This window comes from Prionailurus bengalensis, chromosome D4 (genome assembly GCF_016509475.1).
Source record: "Prionailurus bengalensis isolate Pbe53 chromosome D4, Fcat_Pben_1.1_paternal_pri, whole genome shotgun sequence".
In the NCBI taxonomy this organism is placed as follows: domain Eukaryota; kingdom Metazoa; phylum Chordata; class Mammalia; order Carnivora; family Felidae; genus Prionailurus; species Prionailurus bengalensis.
The window spans coordinates 78,808,500-78,824,767 of NC_057359.1; the positions used below are offsets into that span (position 1 = coordinate 78,808,500).

General features: G+C 44.7%; 1 protein-coding gene across 3 annotated transcripts in view; it reads right to left on the reverse strand.

The window, feature by feature from the left end:
• The window catches only part of BRINP1 (BMP/retinoic acid inducible neural specific 1), a 175,520-nt gene that overhangs the window by 28,771 nt on the left and 130,481 nt on the right, over positions 1-16,268 (reverse strand). For 2 of the 3 annotated variants that reach the window (XM_043566982.1, XM_043566983.1), the window contains exon 6: positions 3,110-3,346. The exons of the other annotated variant lie outside the window; for it this stretch is intronic. In XM_043566982.1, the coding sequence (XP_043422917.1) occupies positions 3,110-3,346 (237 nt within the window). The remainder of the gene's footprint in view (positions 1-3,109; positions 3,347-16,268) is intronic. 3 annotated transcript variants of the gene reach the window in all.

The window sequence follows — 16,268 nt, forward strand, 5'->3', positions numbered from 1 at the left end:
CCCATATAAGTGATTTTACAGCAAATCTACGAGGTGGGTACTTTCAGCGCCTTCTTTTATAGAAACTAGGACACAAAGAAGTCAGTTATCTTGCCAAGGTCACACAGCCAGTAAATGGCAGAATTAGAACTCTAAGCAGGCTCTGAATGTATGCTTTTACTCAGCATTATACACTTACTCTCAACACATAAAGAGGATCAGTATACCGGGGGAAAAAAAGAAACTAACTAACTAAATAAATGGTGCCAAAAATAGGAATCTCTGACCCCTACAGAACTCACAGTGCCTCCTTATTGCCAGTCAGACATTCAGGAGATCAAGTTGCATCTGGACCCCTGGGCAGCTGTATGACCATTATTCTTTCAACACCTCAGTTTTCCCATCTGTCAAACAGGTAACCTAGCACCTAATGCAAATCAGGAAAGAGTGACACAGCACTGTATCTGCCTAAAGAGTCCTCGACATACAGAACGCGCCCAGGGGATGGGCGGCTAGCATAGGACAACGCCGGCTGGTTTATTCGGGGAGTTGGCTGGAGGCAGTGGGCTGGCCCTAATGACCCTGTGTGTTGGTTGCCCACAATACACAGCCTCCCCCAACCCCCAAGGAAGATATGCTGCTCTCCTGTACGAAGCGCTGTTGACCTTGGAGAACATGACAGTCGTTTCACTGAACCTGAACCTGGGTCAGTTAGGAACACAGAATTTAAACGTTAAAATGATTTAATTTTTTGACTGAAAGTGGAAGGGCTCCCTCCCAATAAAGGAGGTGTAGACCGCCATTCATGTGTGTAAACTAGGCTCTATGTGACCACCAGTGCTCCGACCATGAAGGAATCATTGGCTTTTCCCTTTTGGCCGGGTCTTGAATCCCTCCAAGCTGCCTAGTTGCTGAATCATTAAGGCCACTGCCTGAAACGAAGAGGAGGAAGATACACACGCACAAGCCACATCTACACGAAGGTATCGATGGATTTGTCTTAATGGGTAAAACCATTCCAGATGGATAAGTACAGGGTATCTAGAGCGAACGTGTGCTCTTGTGGAGAGAAAGCGTGCCACGTAAATCATTTCTGTGGCCTATTCAGCTACTCAGCAGCATTTCAGCTTTCTGTGTTTCCTTCTCCACCCACCTACCCACCCGCTGAAAGTGGTTTCTCTTCCTGGGGGATAGGATTCTATGCTAAAGATCCCTACTGCTTGTGCACATCGACTTCATGCCCCTCTGTTTTTTAGCAATCAGTGCAATCTCCTTGCAAAAGCGTGTTATCAAATGCTTCTTTTGTTTGAGGCCAAATAATTGTCGTCACACATTTCCATCATGAACCTCTCTTCTATGAGTTCCTGGGATTTTAAATGGACTGGCGGGTGCGGGTCCATAGGGCAGCCACAGCTCCGTTCGAGCTGCACGAGAGCAGAATCACTCATGCATTATGTGCTCCCAAAGCTGGTTCAGGGGCTTAGAGTTCATGGAAACCAATGGTTTTCAAATACAGCTCAGTAGGGCTCAGCTTTTACCTGTGGGTACACAGTGGCTCCAAGGTACGATTTTGTTCGATCAAAGGGTTTCTCGGCTAAAAATTTAAATAAATTCAACTATTAAAACCACAAACATGTCCTCTCATATATCAGATGAGGGAACTGAAGCCTCGGGGGTAAAGGAGCATTAATACAAAAAGCTGCTACAAGCACGAGGTTTGGAATCAGGGATTCTGTTCCCAACCCTGTCATTTACTAACTATGTAACCCTGGGGAAGACACCGGGTCTTGGTGCCCCCCACACCCCCCCCCCAGGATACAGGACTATCACTACTCATTGTAATGCAGTTGCTGTCATAAATTTAAGAAATATTGAGCTGTTCTAAAAGCCAGTAATGCTCTCTGCATATGTCCATTTATTTGACAGATCTCTGAACGCATAGTAGATGCCAACTGTTTACCTGGCATCTCTTCTTAGAAATCTCAAGGATGCCCAAGCTTTTCATGCCCAGCGCTGCATACACAGTCTCTGTTTCTGAACCACCCAGGGTGTTCTAGCTCAGTGAATGGTACCAGCCTCCATCAAACTGTCTACCAAACATACCTAAAAAAAGCTCTTGAATCTCAACGCCCTTCTCTTCGACCACGTACAGCCCGTGTAACACCAAGCCCTGCTAATCTGCCCTTCTAACACCTCGGTACCTCTGCACCTTCTCCACTTTTAGCACCTGTCCCACCACGCTAACCACGTCTCCGTCCTCTCCCTCTGAGGCACCTTGTGATGGCCTCCCGCTCTCTGACATGCACTCACCCACTGGCTTCTGCATCAAAGTTTGATGTTCTTCCCCAAGGTGCCTCTCCTGACCTCCCTGACCCTCCTGACCTCCTCAACCTCCCCCTGCATGGATTTGCTCACAGTAGCCTCTCCTTCACATGATTAAAATGCCATACGATTCATGGCTGGCTTTCACATCAACTAGAAACTCCAGAAAGGCAGAGATGCAACTCTGTACCTCACCCACTGTGTGGCCCTTGGTGGCTGACTTTCCTCCCCTGAAATTCATGACCACGCGTCTCCTTAACCATGAAAAGTGGGAAACAGCCACGTACCTGAAAAGTCGCTTTAGCTTTGACAATCTGTGAATTGTTTGGATATCTCTATCCGTATCATTATCTATATACATGTACATGGATAAAAATACATACACATATACATATTTAGACATACATACGTGGTTGTTTATCGAGAGATATAGGTGCGCGCACACACACGCACACGCACATGCACACGCACACACAGACTCGGGAATCAATACAAGTACCTTTGACTCTCCATTCTCCAGAGGCTTCTATGTGCTATGTGGCATTACTCTCTCTGTCTTCTGGGTACAATGCAGACAATACATCTTAGGACCACAAACTCAATTACGCGATTCATTATTCCATCCAATGGAGACTGACTGAGTACCTACTCCATGACAGCTCCCAGACCTGGCTCTGGTCCCTCCCACGTGAAATAACTGGAGTCACTGAACAGTCCCTCACAGTGGTCCTAATTCTGGCTAGACAGTTTTCTTTTCTAGGCTTGGCTCAGGGCCACGGATGCAGTACGACCACGTTAGGCTCTCTACCTGAATTCTCCAGGTCCTTATAAGCTTCGGCCCAAGACTTGGCCATGTTGGCCAGCGTGTACTCCATGATCTGGATGTCGGTGATGGGGCAGTTGCACTGTGGGAACTCCTCTGCACACTGACATCTACACTGGCTGTTCTGGCACACATACTCTCCCTCACCATTGCACATGATGTAGCTCAAGGCCGACTGGACAAACTTCTCTTGCAGATACTGAGGGAAGATTATCTGAAGACCTGTGCGAGAACAGCGAGAAGGGGGAAAAAAAGAAAGGTTAAAAAAGGTGTTTCATTAACAGGTTTGAAAGGTGAAACATAGGAATCTGAAGCTGTTAGCTTTCTCCCTGTGTACTGTAACCGAGTATTTCTGGGCCCGCCTAGATCCACACAGGGCCCGGTTGGTGAGGCCTCCAGCTACACTGTGTCTACTTAAACTTCTCAAGTCATGACCTCGGCCACCTCTGAAAGGCACACTCTAGTCCGTTACATTAGGACTGAGGCCACAGCCAGATCTGGTATATACCTTTTCCATTTTGGGACAAAACCCTTCTTGAAAGCACAAGATTATTGTTTATTTTTTCTTGTTTCCTTCATTTCTTTTGTTCTCCTGTTTTCAAATATTGATGGACTCTATTTACGAAGCCCAAGTCCTGAGCTAGGCACTGAGTCTATAGAGATGAAAAAGACAAGATCCTCGCCCTTGGGGAGTTTACAGTGTAATCAGCAGGGATAGACACAGACACACATCATCATAACACAGCTTTCTGGGCCTGGAGCAGAGATGGTCCAGACGAGGCAACTGGACAGAGAGGTCTGCAAATAACCTTGCCAGGGCAACAGGGAAACCTTTAGAGAGGAGATGGCGTTTGGGCTTCTTGGAAGGTAAATAAGAGATCACCATGTAAAAAAAAGGAACAGGAAGCACATTCTAAAGAGGGTAGCAGCAAGAATAAAGATGTACATGTCTGGGAGTTGCTGGTGAAAAAACGAATTTGGATGGGTGGGGTGCATTGCTGTCGGGGAACATGTGTCAGAGGCAAGTGGAGGCCAAAGTGCACAGGGCTTTCTTGTATGCTAAGGGATTTGGATTTCATCCTGTGGATAATGGGATACTTTGGTAAATTTCAAGGATACAAGTGATAAAGGAGAGTGGTATAATTTCATAAGACCAGGGCATCATAAAAATATCAGTGCAGAATCCCATCAGAGAGGATTAATTTTTTTTTTTTTTCTTCTTAGCTGTAAACACAAAGAAGCAGAGGCCCATGGAGGGGAAGTGACTAGCCCAAGGCTATAGGATGAACACTCCGGACCACACCTCATAATCTTGTCTCTATATCTGAGTAATCAAAGTCTTAATCTGGACAGCCAAGGATGGAGAAGGATCTATCTGGGCACATGCACTACTCATGTACCTCTGAGATGTCATCATAGCAGGCTATTGATTAGGGTGCCCAAAAAGAAGGAAAACTCTGGGCTAAATTAATTCACGAAGACATCTCTCCCCACCTCGTCTAGTGCCGTGGACAGTTTCAGCTACCAGTGCATATAGGGGTAATGGTTTAATGACCCATTGTGTGAAAAATAACTGTGTTCTTTGGATTAAATGTTTTTCTTATTCATGTTTTAGGGACACACCCTCATCCTACTCATCAGGGGCTTGCTGAATCAGCTCGGCATGTCTCTCATTGTACTTCACAGTTGTGTTTCTAGATTTTTATCTTTCCCTCTCTCACTTTCAATTTTTTAAAAAATGAAGCCCCATCATTTCAACCTGTCTTCATCTGGCAGCTAAAAACAACTGTGTTCAGAGAGGCATTGTGGGGTGGAGTGGGGGGCGTCTGGGTGGCTCAGTCGGTTAAGCATCCGACTTCGGCTCAGGTCATGATCTCATGGTTCAGGAGTTCGAGCCCCGTGTCAGTCTCCGTGCTGACAGCTTGGAGCCTGGAGCCTGCTTTGGATTCTGTGTCTCCCTCTCTCTCTCTCTGCCCCTCCTCCAGGAGTGCTCTCTCTCTCTCTCTCAAAAATAAATATTGAAAATATTTTTAAAAAGGCATTGTGGGAAAGAGGATGATGTGTTCGGCACACCTTACTGCAGGGATGCAGAAGGTAGTTAAAAGCTGGGCATCGCTAGTCAGGCTTCTCTACTTACTACCTAGACATCTCAGGTAAGTCACTCAACCTCTCTAAGCCTCTGCTTTTTCTTTTGTAAAACAGAGGTGCTTTTAGGTTGTTGAGAGGGCTAAGTGAAGGAATCCCTGCAAATCGTCACAACAGTTCTTGGGCACACAGCAAGCACCCAGTAAATGCTATTCATTCCCATTTCTGACGATGATGATGACGGCGATGCTGTGATGGTGAAATCCCTCCTGTGACTGACGTTTTTTAAAGTTTCAACAGAACCTTCAGGATACATGAACGATAGCTGTGGGCAATCAGAAGAAAATCCTCAGCAGGCAGTCTGGAGTTATTTGTAGAGGAGGGTTTAGAATTCTGTGCCTGTTGAAGCAGCATGGTGGGGGGGGGTGGGGGGACGGCTATTCAAGAAGGTGGATCCATATCAGTATGGGTGAAAGGGGTTCTAACAGACAGATGGAGCTACAGGGCTTGGGCACCGGCCGGCTGCGAGAATGGGTGAACTCCACACCAACGAGCAAGGGGTCTGCACGAGTTTGAGTGATTGCTGGGAAGGGCTCACGGCATAGGAGCAGGATACAAACACCAAACGATGGGGCCAATCACTAGAGTGAGTCCCTGCTCAACTAAGTCTACAATTCTTTCAGAGCATGCATTCCTGAGTCATTTTATCTGTATCAGGGTTTTTCGCTTCCACAGCAAAATTTATTTTTAGCTGATCCCAATCCCCTATAGGCATCTGAGTCTACGGATTGGGGTTAAGTTTCTGTTGGAACTCTATAGACTATACTCTCAGTCCTATTTTTCTAGCTTGCTCATCATTTTCTTTCTCCCTTTTGTAGGGGATAAAATATTCTATTCTTGGTCCCGGCCCAAAAGGAATTTGGGGAGAGCATTTTTAGAAAATTGCGTCAAATCATTTCTCCGTTTGGCAAGGATACAAAAGGCAGTATTACCTACCCCGTTTAATGCAACTGAAAACAGATGAAGTTTTGGGTTGGGGGGTTTCTGGGAGCAGCTGAAACACAAAACTGATTGCTCTTTAAAAATGGAAACTCAGATCATGCCGAGCTGTCTCTGAGGCAGAATCTCCTGGGCAATTTTGAAAGAGAATAATGAAGACATAGCAATTAAAAAGCACTTTTCTGCAAAATGTCATTACTGTTTAAAGTTACATAACCATTTCTACGGCAGCGGAGGTTCACAGAGCAGTCACCGCCGCAGTCGTCTCCTGATGACCTGTGTCCAACAAAGAGGCCCATTGCTGACCTCCTAGGTTGGCGCCTGAGTACCACCGGCTTCAATGGGAGTCATAAATAACTTGGAGGGAGATTTGGCCTGTGGAACCACTGTTTGAAAGATATACAGCTGCCGGCTGGGGTGGAATATTCTGGCCCCACAGTTCCCAAAGACACACAGAGAAATAGAGAGAGAGAGAGAGAGAGAGAGAGAGACAAGCTGAGAAAATCAGAGACAGAGAGAGGTCACCATTATGGGCAAGCATGTAAATTTTGCCTCAAAACACCCAAGAAGGCGATGGCTGAGAGTTTCACTTGCACACCCAGTGACTCGTGCTGAACATATGGGATATCTCCCCCAATCTCATTATACTTTTTTTTTTACAAAAAATCTTGTTATACTTTAAAATGGAATGTGTCACTGTTCCGCGAAGTGAGTGGGCAATGTAGATATGGGAACATCCACATCATCTTCTTTCTCTTTTCCTAATTTTTGCCCTGTCTCCCTTAGTCCTCCTCCCACCTCACCTTCAAGGCAGACATCTCAGGATATTTCTTGTGTTTTACATCCAGTCTTTGTGTGTGGAGGAAGGATTTCTCCTCTGTGTCACACGATAGGCTATCTCTATTTCCTCGCTTCCTCTCTCCTTATTTCTTAATATTCTATTCCTTTGTTTTTTTGTTTTTTTGTTTTTTTAAATACACCAGGCATCCTCCTCTTTCCTGGTCCTTCCCTTGTGCTGGTCTTGTTCTCCCTAGAGTCTTTGCAAGTGTACCTCCCAGGGCCAAGAATATTCTTTTCCCAGATCTCTGCATGGCTCCCTTGTCCTGCAATCCAGACCTTCCCAGATGACCCATATTAAAAAAGCCTCTTCTATTTTCATCATAGAATTAGCTACTGACAGAAATCATCTTATTCATGTGTTTTCATATTTGTTTTCATCTTCCCCATTAGGGAGTGGGCTTCCGGGGGACAGGAGCCCTGTCTGTCCACTATAGATCCCCCAGAGTATAAATTAAGGCCAAGGCCAGTATAGGTTTTCATTCAACAACCATTCTCTTTTTCACCCCAACTGAAAAACAAAAAAAACAAAAAAAAAACAAAAAACAAAACAAAACATTGGTCTCTAAAAACTTTGAGGATATTGGAATTGGCCCTAAGTTGGCCTAAAGCCCCACAACCAAACTAAGAGACTCAAGATTCAAATCCCAGAATTCTGAGTTCCGAAACCCTTACGGGCCCTCCCAGCTCTCTGGCATGAAAGACTGAAAACTGAGACAAACTCCTGCCTCAGTGTTCTCAAGGTGGCCCTGGTCCAGGGTGGCTTCTGCAGGTAGGTGTCTTAGCCTCTCTCTGAAATTCAGGCTACTTGCCTGTGAAGCTCCAATCCCAGGGCTGTTGGGAAGAATAAATAAATGGGAAAGGCATAAAGGGCACCCGGCAAGAGCCTGGCTGCTATGGGCTGAATGTTTGTGACCACCCCCACCCTCTCCCCCCTCTCCCCGGCCCAGTTCACATGTCACAGCCCTAACTCCCAGAGTTATGGTATCGAGATGGGGCCTTGGCTGGTCATTGGGTTTCCATCGTGTCACAAAAGTGGGGCCTCCGTGGTAAGATTAATGGACTTGTAAGAAGAGTACGAGACAGGAAAGCTGTCTCTCCCCCTCTCCCTCCATGAGCACACACCAAGGAAAAGCCACGTGCACACGCAGTGAGAACATGGCTGTCCACAAGCCAGACACCGAATGGGCCGGCATGGTGGTCTTTGACTTCCAGCCTCCGGAACTGTAGAAACGAAGGCCTCTCACTTCAACAATCCAGTTTTTGCATTTTGTTATAGCAGCCCGAGCAGATGGTTAGCATAATTAAGTGTTCAATAAATGGTAGGTCCCCCCATTTATACATCAGAACATAATCCACTCCCTGAACCAAACCTGAGTCGTTCTTGGAAACATCCTCCTGAGTAGCCCCCTTTGGACCAGTAGGAGACATGTCCAGAGTGCATCATCTCTTAATACCATTACAGGAATTACCACAGGTCTCCATTTTTCATCCTTCCATTTGGTTATACTTCAGCGAATCTTCCTCCCTTTCATCTTTCCTTCTTTGCTTCTCTCCCTCTGTCTTCTTTCCACACGTAGGCCCTCCCGTGTGCCAGTAACTGCGCCATAGACACCGGGGTGAAGAAAGCAGGCATTCCCTGCCCTCATGGACCTCACGGCTTAGTTAAAGAAGCAAACATGCAAACAAGCTGCTTGGATGCACGGAGACCAGGGCTCTACCCAAAGCACGAGGTTGCTCAGGGACCACAAAGGAAAACACCTAACCCAGGTTGGATTAGGGGCAGTCACAGACACTCTCCTGCAGAAAGTGGCTTTTGGGCTGGGACCTAATGGACTCACAGGAATTACAGGACGAGGGGTCCACAAGAAGAGCCGTTTAGAAAGTGGGAACAGCAGGGAGTGGAGTAGAAGAAACAAGAAGAAAGTGGGAACAGCCTGTACAAAGGACTCAAGCAACAGAACTCCTTCCAACTAGGAACCTACCTGACCATCACCCTCCTTTCTGAATAAGGTTCACCTTTTTTTGTTTTTGTGTTTGTTTCCAGGTTCCCTAGAGAGGAGATGAAAGCTTTCTCACTGCCTCAGAGAAGATCAAGACTCCTAAGGGAAGAATGACAGGGGGCAGAGATCTGCCAGCTTATTAGAAGAACAGCATTGCTTACAGCAACAGAGGTCAAGGATCCTTGTCCATTACAGACCAAGAGTTTAGCTGAGAGTCAGAAAAAGCAAAGAGGGCTCACTGCATTGTTGATTTTCAACCACTGGGGAGCACTAAAGTAACAAAAGAACTTTCTGGGGACCCCTACATTGAATTCCTTGGTACCTTCAATGACACGGTCAGTACAGCTGTCTGAAGCAGACACCTGGTCCAGGTGACTGCTCGGTGAGCTAGAGAAAAGAGGACCCAATCAACAAAAGCTGAAAGCACCTCTAAGATCTGCCGAGGGTAGTCCAGCCTTCATCTCTGATGCTGATCTGCTCTCTTTTGCTGTTAGGAACTCTTAGCCTCCTTCTCTTCTTTCAACAAGTAGTTCGTGGGGATTTGTTGGAGGAGATGCTTCCATTTTCCAAGGACACCAAGGGGCTACTTGGAGATTCAAAACTAAAGCATAAAATCCAAGTACAAAAGACAAAGGCCCGAACCGATGATTGAAACATAAAAAGCAGCATCACATCTGGAACACAGTAGGTGTTTAATAAATATATCTTACATTTTGAAGAAGCCAGTCATCTATTATGAAGATGAAAGAAAATGACTCTGGAGACAATAATTAGGGAAGACTTCGTGATGTGTGTGGGATGTGGGTAGATCTTGAAACAGGAGCATGGTTTTTAATAGATACAGAGGGAGTCACAGCATTCCCTGCAGAGGGTGTACCTTGAGCAAAGATGAGTCAGTGTGTGAATACCTTGGATCAATCAAAGTCTTGTTCAAGGCAAGGACCATATATCTTTCTGGTTTTGCTTGTTTGTTTGCTTGCTTGTCTTTTGGATGAACTTTGTTTTATCTTATTCTATCTTATCGTAATTACCTAAAATAGTAGTAGTTTTGATGGATGTACTCTTTTCTGACCTAGTTCATTACGTATTAAATTCACTTTTTTTTTTCTTTTGGTGCTAAGAGGAAAAGGGAAAAAAAATACAAGATTCTATTTTGGTTGAGTGGCAATATTGTTCTCTCCCGTGCTTGCATCAGAATGTGGCCCCCTGTTGATATCTCTGAGAGCTACAGAAGTCTGGCTGTTGCCTGGTACCCGCTAAGTTCTGCTTGTCAAATTCTGTCCATTTCCGAAAAGCACGGGTTGGGGAGAACCAGAAGTGCACCTTTCGCAGAAAGTCAGCCTGATCCCCTTCCTTGTGAAAGCCCAGGGATCTCAGACTGGCAGATAAAGGACTTTATGGCTCCAACAGCCATTCTGAACTCCAGTGTAATGAAGGCATGCAGGTCAATTACCCATCTGTTTGTGTTTCTATTGCTGTGAATTACAGTATCCATCGCTGACAGCTCATTGGAGTGGAATGAAAATAAGACGATAATTCACCGGGTGAAACCGTGCAGAAAGGGCGAAAAGGCTATGATCTCATTCAGAAGTTCAGCCCTGTCTCCGTGATGGGTCATTTGCACTGGGAGAAATGAAGAAAGGCAGCTACCTGGGGGGAAAGTGGGTGGGTTCTGGCGCCCCCTTCTGGACAGAGTAACCTTTGTGTTCCCAAGGATCATCATCCATTCTGCGGGATCTTAAGGAATAGACTTGGAACCCTTAGATGCAAGATTCGGGTAAATGAAGTTCAGCACAATAAAAGCAAAACCTTTTTACCATCAGGAGTTTTGAGGGATGAAACAGGTTGCCTTAGTAGGTAGAAGACTCCTCATCATCGGAAGCATACAAGCACAGTTTAAAGAACCCAGGGCCCAAATGGCATGTGGTTATCACTAACCCATACTCAGTTCTCCTCCCTTTGCGGTGTCCTCTCTTTGAAAAAATTACACACACCCCACCGTCCGCACTCAGACGGGTTCACGTGACACACTTTGGCCGATGAAATGTGAGCGCAGGTGAGGGGTACAACTTTCCAAAGCAGAGCTATAAGAACCAACACGTGGGTTTATCGGTTTCTCTGTCCCACCACCACGGAAAACAGCCATATTCCACACAGAGGCCACCGGAGGAACAGAATCACAATTGACTTGCGACCATGATGCAGCGTAAGCAAGAAATGAGCCTTTTCTCTTGCCAGCCACTGAGATTCAGGGATTGTTCGTTAGCACAACACAACCAAGGCTGTACAGGAGTTGGCAAACTATGGCCCATGGGCCAAATTGACCTGCAGCTTATTTTTGTAATTAATTTTATTGGAACACAGCCACACAGACTCGTTTCAGTACTGTCTATAGCTGCCTTCACATTACAGTGGAAGAGCTGAGTGGTAAGAACAGACAACAAAGCCTAAAACATTTACCATCTGGCTCTTTGCAGAGAAAGTTTGCTACCTCCCCTACTAGCTGACCATTAAGGTCCCTCCAATCTTGATTTTCTATGCATCTACTCTGTGCTGTTGTTCATTCACTTATTTTTATTTACTTTTTTAAATGTTTATTTATTTATTTTGAGAGAGAGAGAGAGAGAGAGAAGCAGAAAAAAAAAAAAAATCCCAAGTAGGCTTCAACAGTCAGTGCCGAGGCTGACGTGGGGCTTAAACCCACGAAACGCAAGATCATAACCCGAGCCCAAATCAAGAGTTGGATGCTTAACCAACGGAACCACCCAGGTGCCCCATTAAATGACAATTTGAACTTTGCAAAAGCAAATGTGGTCGGACTAAGCTATGAAATCACCAAGGATAAGGAGGCCAACATATATTTTAAATTCAATTTCCCAGGGGCGCCTGGGTGGGTCCATCGGTTGAGTGTCCGACTTCGGCTCAGGTCATGATCTCTTGGTTCGTGAGTTTGAGCCCCGCATCGGGCTCGGTGCTGACAGCTCAGAGCCTGGAGCCTGCTTCAGATTCTGTCTCCCTCTTTCTCTGCCCCTCGCCTAGCTCACATTCTGTCTCTCTCTCAAAAACAAATAAACATTAAAAAAAAAAAACCTAAATTCAATTTCCTAAAATTTCAACATGAAGATACCCTTACAGAGGGTGTTAAGAAGAGGTTGATTCTATTTAATTATAAGCTTCTTCCCAGAATTCATGATAAAAACCCAAACCTGACACCTATCAAACCCTGTGCTACCAGATCCCCAGATCAGTGGATGTGTCCAAATCTTCTCTATTTCCCTTTTCTTTCTACAGCCTGCCACACCACAGCCACTGGCCCTCAAATGTAGAAAGTCCCCCCCCACCACCCCCGTTCAGATTTTGCCTCCAGCTCTTAGTAACCGCAGGACCTTGGGAAGTTAAGATCAAGAGGCTTAACTTCTCTGATTCTCAATTTCTTCATGAGAGCTTCCATTGTGGGGGTGCATGTAAAAATCAAATAAACCCTTTTGTATCTTGTGGTGGTATCTTGATTACAGGACGGATATTTCAAATTCACAGAACTCTTCACCTCGAAAGGGTGAACTTCTCTGTATGTAAATTAGACCTCAATGGTCTGGAGGAGAAAACCAATCAGATCACACACGCGAACCTCTTGGTACAGGACAGTTGCTCGACTAACGTCATTTCTTGTCCTCACCCTGTTTTCTACTGCTTTCCCTCGAGGCCTTTGGCAATCTCAGACACCCCCTCTGTCGGTACCCAGAAACACCTTGCACACTTCTCAAATTTTAATAGAACACCTATCACACCACATTATGTGCTTGTGTTCATGCTCCTCCTGGCCTGTGATCTCCTTGAATGCCAGAGGCAATGCCTCGTTCGTGTTCCATCTCCCCGTCAGCTGTAGCACATTAGGAGTTCCTAGTCAGTGTGTTTGAATGAAGCGGAGTTTAGACAGAACATGTTTCAGGGAAGACCGTGGTTTTCTTCTGCCCTGTGCTTGGCATGCTCCTCCTCTCTACAGCCCTCCTTCCTGAGCAGGCCCTGTGTCACCTTCCCCACCATCAGAGCTTGAAATCTCGAGCTATTTCAACTTTGACGCAGTAGTGACAAGAACAGGTGTTCAGAAACATCTGAGTAAAAAAAACCACAGAGACAAAACAAAAAAACAAAAAAAAAAAAACCCCAAAAAACAAAAAACAGAACCAAAAAAAAAAAAAAAAAAAACCAAAAAAACATCCTAAGAGAACAATGCTGCTGAAGGTGTTTCTTGACTACGAATTTTTTAACACATACTTTTTGTTTTGGATCCATTGCTACAAATTATGATTCTTGAGAACTATAACTGTTTCCTATATCGCTTGGCATTCTTTCCAAGATATCAAGCAAGATCACAGTAGGTGTGCAAACATAAAACTGCTCAGTCCAGCAACTATTAGTGAAGTCTGTCCACCCGCCAACTTACTGAGCCAGGTGCTATCCTAGATGCTAGATATGGAAAATGAATAAAGCACAATTTTCTGCTCTCGGGAGCTCCAGTTGGGTGAGAGAACAAGATTCATAAAGATAAAATTATAATAACACACACATGCAAATGTATGCAAGATTCAGTAGGAGAAAAAAGAAGACACTTCAACTTTTATCAGAGTAAAAGTGTCCAGAAGAGTTATTTTGGACAAGACTGAACTGAAATGGTATGAACAGTCAAGCATTTTCCAAGTTGTATGCTGCAGAGCCTCAGATCTGCAAGTGTAACCAGGATAAAATATATTCAGGAAACTCCATATTTAATCTACCTCTTGAGACTCATAATGTATATTGGCATAGTTAAGGCACTGAGAAGTCCTGCAGTAAATAAGTGCGGTTTACGCTATTTAATACTGATGTTTCAGTATTATTGAGCTTTTTAAAGTTACTGCATGGTAACAGATAACCTCAAAATCACAGCAGCTGATAAGCACAAAGGTTTATTTCTTGCTCTGTCTCATGTTGGCTGGGCTTTGGCTCTGCTCCAGACGTCTTCTTCATTTTGGATCCAGACTTGAAGGAGCAGCTTTGCTCAGGGGTACGCCATTATCATGACAGAAGGAGAAGAGCAAAAGCCAAGCCAGACAATGTCTCCTCATGCTAAGGCGGGGCATGGGTTATGTCCTCCCACATTCTATTGGCAAAAGCGAATCACATGGCCAAGGGCAATGCCAACTAGCCGGGAAGTATACATCTCCCACAGGACAGCACCGCCAGTCACACGGGGACGCACTGGTGTACATAATCCTTTTAGGGGAGGGAACAATGGGATAGATTAACTTGTTTTTGCATCAAACCTTTTCTTAAAAAAAATTCAATTGCCATACGATCCAGTGATTCCATTGTTAAGGTATACAGCCCAAAGAACTGCAGACAGGCATTCAAACAAAAAACTTGTACACCATTGTTCCTAGCGGCACTATTCACGATGGTCAAGAAGTGGAGACAATCTCCAGGTCCACCAGCCCATGAATGGGCAAACAAAATGTGGTATATCTATGCAATCAAATATTAATTCGGTCATAAAAGAACAAAGTAGTGATACATGCTACAATACGGGTGCCCTTGAAAGCGTTCTGCTAAATAAAAAGAAGCCAGACACAAAAACCCCACATATTGTACTACTCCATTTGTATGAAATCTCCAGAAAAAGCAAATCCACGGAGACAGAGAGCAGACTAGTTGCCTGGGGCTGGATGGAAGCGAGGTGGAGAATGACTGCTTATTTGAGGTTGTGAGAAAGTTCTGGGACTAGATAGTTGGTGACTGTTGCACAATAACTGTGAGATGCTTAGCGTCTCTTAATGAATTGCACATTTTAAGATGGTTATGATGTTGAACTTAATGTAATACATACTTACCCTCATAAGAAGACTAAGATTCCAAATACATTGATGTGACAGTTCAAATTACTTTAAATCGGTACAAATTTATTGAGCACCTACTACGAGCTAAACACTGAACTCCAGAGAAGTGACTAATAATGAAGACATTAAAAAAAGGGTATGGCTTCTACTCTCAGGGATCTTAATTACAATTAAATAACGCCACGTCCAGTTTTACGCGTAAGACAAGCTAGAACGTATCTAGGAGCAGAGAAAGAAAAGCAGGTGGAGAGTGCTATGTTTGCAGTGTCAAAGGACAGCTTAGTTATGACCAAGATGAATTGTGACAGGAAAAAAATAAGGATTGACTTAATTATCTTAAATATAAACAGGTGCCTTAGCTACATGGGATCAATGAATTAATTTTCATGGGTGGTTTATTCAGGTTTGAGGTGCCCTGATGCCTGGTTTCTGCCCAATCAATGAGACCAACCAGGAGTTCAATGAGACACGGTTGTTAAAATAAACCAAATCACCACACTGACTGTTTATCGGCCAGGATTCCCTTGCTGTACGCCTGGCCATGAGTTCATTTGAAAAGTATAGACCCTGCATGACTACAACGCCAAGAGATGAGGGGCGTCTAGTTGGCTTAGTCAGTTGAGCATTCGACTCTTGATTTGGGTTCAGGTCATGAGCTCATGGTCGTGAGATCGAGTCCCGTGATGGGCTCTGTACTGAGCGTGGGTCCTGCTTGGGATTCTCTCTCTCCCTCTCTCTTTCTCTCCCTCTGCCCCTTCCCCAACCATGCCTCTCACTCTCTCCCTCCATCTCTCTCGTTCAAAACAAAAACAAAAACAAAACAGGGGTGAGTCCTGAGATCACTTCTCTCAACATCAGCTAGATGCCATCAGAATTTCCAGCACTTTCTGTACAAGTGTGAGTCTTGAGTTGCCAAATGATTCCAGATGTCCCCAGGAAAGTGGCAGCACATTTTATAGTCATGTACACTGGGTATATTGCAAGGCCTTAGTAATCTGTGTTCTAGGGGTATGTGATCCTTCCTGGTTCTCAGTCTTTTTGAGAATATGACAATAGCTATAGAAATGGGGCACCTATAAACATATACAAGTTAGCAAGTAATTTTAGGAAAAGCATAGACTTTCCAAAGTAAATAGCAGAGCCTACAAGCACACAGAAAGGGCTATGGAATTATTTGCTCTAATAAAAATCATGGTTATGATTCATATGCTCCAGGTTGAGAAACAATATGGTTCAAGAGCATTGACATTGAATGGACTTGGGTTCAAATTCTTATGCTGCCACCTACAAGACAGTTACTTAACATCTGTGAGCCTCGGTTTTCAAGTCTTCAAAATGGGTCTTTAG